Genomic DNA, 1,906 nt, shown 5'->3' on the forward strand with positions numbered 1-1,906 from the left:
CATAACATCAAAATGAACTGAAACAATAAAAAGTTCACAAGAAATTGGGGGCCTTGTGTGGAATTTTGAATGGAGAAGACATTATCTAATACCAATCACATTCCACGCCATATCCTTTCTTCAGCAGAACTTCTGGAGCAATATAATCAGGTGTTCCAACTGTAGAATAGGCCTGCGTTATTGCAAAGAAAGAAAGGCTTAAAATTGAGGCAAAATCAAGTGTTCAACAATTTACATGTTAAATTATAGGATTTAAGACAGAGAAGGAAGAAATGAGACTTCAAATAACAAAACTGTATATTGACATATAGTGTGAATGATATTTTCCAAAAGACATGGCACTATTGACATATTGGAATCTTTGAACTTTGCTGTACATATTTTTGGGAATGATTGAAATCATTAGAAATGAAACTTCTCTTTTGTCGATGAAAAATGAAATGAAGTTGGCATTAGACCTACCGCGATGATGTGAGGCTGTGTTCTTCAGTATGTAAATATCTTTACCCGAAACACTGTCGTCAACTATAATATCTTTGGATGAATTCCAATGATAGAATTTACGTCCAGACATAGGCTTCATTGAATCCATTGCAATTACAATAGCTCCAGCAAGCAGCCTCACAATCACTATGACTGATATCATGATTTAAATCATAGGTTTGATTTTGGAAATTAGGGGTAACACTCTTTTTAGTAAAAACATCACCAAGTCTCCTGCACTTACGTCTATCCTGTCATGTTCTCAAATCAACACGTATTACCAAATTATTATATCATGTTTATATTTTGTTATGTTTTTTTGTCCTTTTCCTTCCTGAACAGTTTTGCACAGGTTGTTAAGTTGTTATGACACGTGTCTAGTTTATTACACATGGATGATTTTCTTCATCCTTATATATATAGGCTTTGCCTTTCCTGTAATTATTATGATTTAATGAATGAAACATTTCTTCTGAGATGGTATCAGAGCTCTTTCGAGAGTTCTGGTAGCCAAAACCCTATCATACATTTTTGTTCTTTTCTTCTTTATATCTTTCTTCTTTTCTCCATGGTTAACGAGAGCCTCACATACAATGATTATCTCGCCAATCCTTCAAATCCTTTATTTCTTCATGCCAACGAATCACCATCACAAACATTAGTTTCACAACCCCTAAATGAACGAAATTATCATTCATGGGCAAGAGCTATGAAGCTCGCTCTTCTTTCTAAATACAAGCTCAAGCTTGTAGATGGAAGTATTCCTTCTCCGTCACCAACAGATTCGTACTATGGAGCGTGGGAGCGATGCAACAATATGGTTCTTGCTTGGATTCATAGATCCATTGATGATTCTATTCTACAATCCATTCTCTGGATTGATCAAGCATCAGAGGTTTGGCAAGATCTTAAGGATCGCTTTTCTCAAGCAAATATGTTTAGGGTTTTCGATCTCCAAGAAGAGATTTTTTGCCTCCAACAAGGCACCCTCACTGTTAGTCAATATTTCAATCAATTAAAAGGTCTATGTGATGAATTTGAAAATTACAGACCTGTTCTCCATTGCAAGTGTTCGATACCCTGCACGTGTGAAGCCATCCAAGCTTATAAAAAATACAGAGATCAAGACTGTGTTATTCGTTTCCTCAAAGGGTTAAACGAGCAATTTTCGCATGTCAAATCCCAGATTATGTTTCTAGATCCCCTTCCTCCAATAAACAAGGTTTTCTCTTTGATTGTCCAACAAGAGAGGCAGATGGCTACTATAGAAATGACTGAGTTATCATCTGATGCGAAAACTTTTGCTGTCAACACTGATCAATATATTGGTCTTGGAAGAGGTCTTGTTGTTAATCCAAACCAATATTTTGGATATGGTAGAGTTCGCGAAAATAGAGGTAGGGGTCATACCACTACAGGATGA

The 1,906-nt window shown here is 36.0% G+C and overlaps 1 protein-coding gene across 1 annotated transcript; it reads left to right on the top strand.

The window, feature by feature from the left end:
• Positions 1 to 1,051: 1,051 nt before the first annotated feature.
• LOC106778796 lies at positions 1,052 to 1,906 on the top strand. Its single transcript, XM_014666792.1, has one exon. It carries the CDS (start codon positions 1,052 to 1,054, stop codon positions 1,904 to 1,906), a length of 855 nt encoding a protein of 284 aa, XP_014522278.1.

The sequence above is a fragment of the Vigna radiata genome, unplaced genomic scaffold (assembly GCF_000741045.1).
Source record: "Vigna radiata var. radiata cultivar VC1973A unplaced genomic scaffold, Vradiata_ver6 scaffold_187, whole genome shotgun sequence".
NCBI classification, from domain to species: Eukaryota; Viridiplantae; Streptophyta; class Magnoliopsida; order Fabales; family Fabaceae; genus Vigna; species Vigna radiata.

Coding starts and splice junctions, on each gene's coding strand:
- LOC106778796 (XM_014666792.1), top strand. CDS start 1,052: ATGGTTAACGAGAGCCTCACATACAATGATTATCTCGCCAATCCTTCA.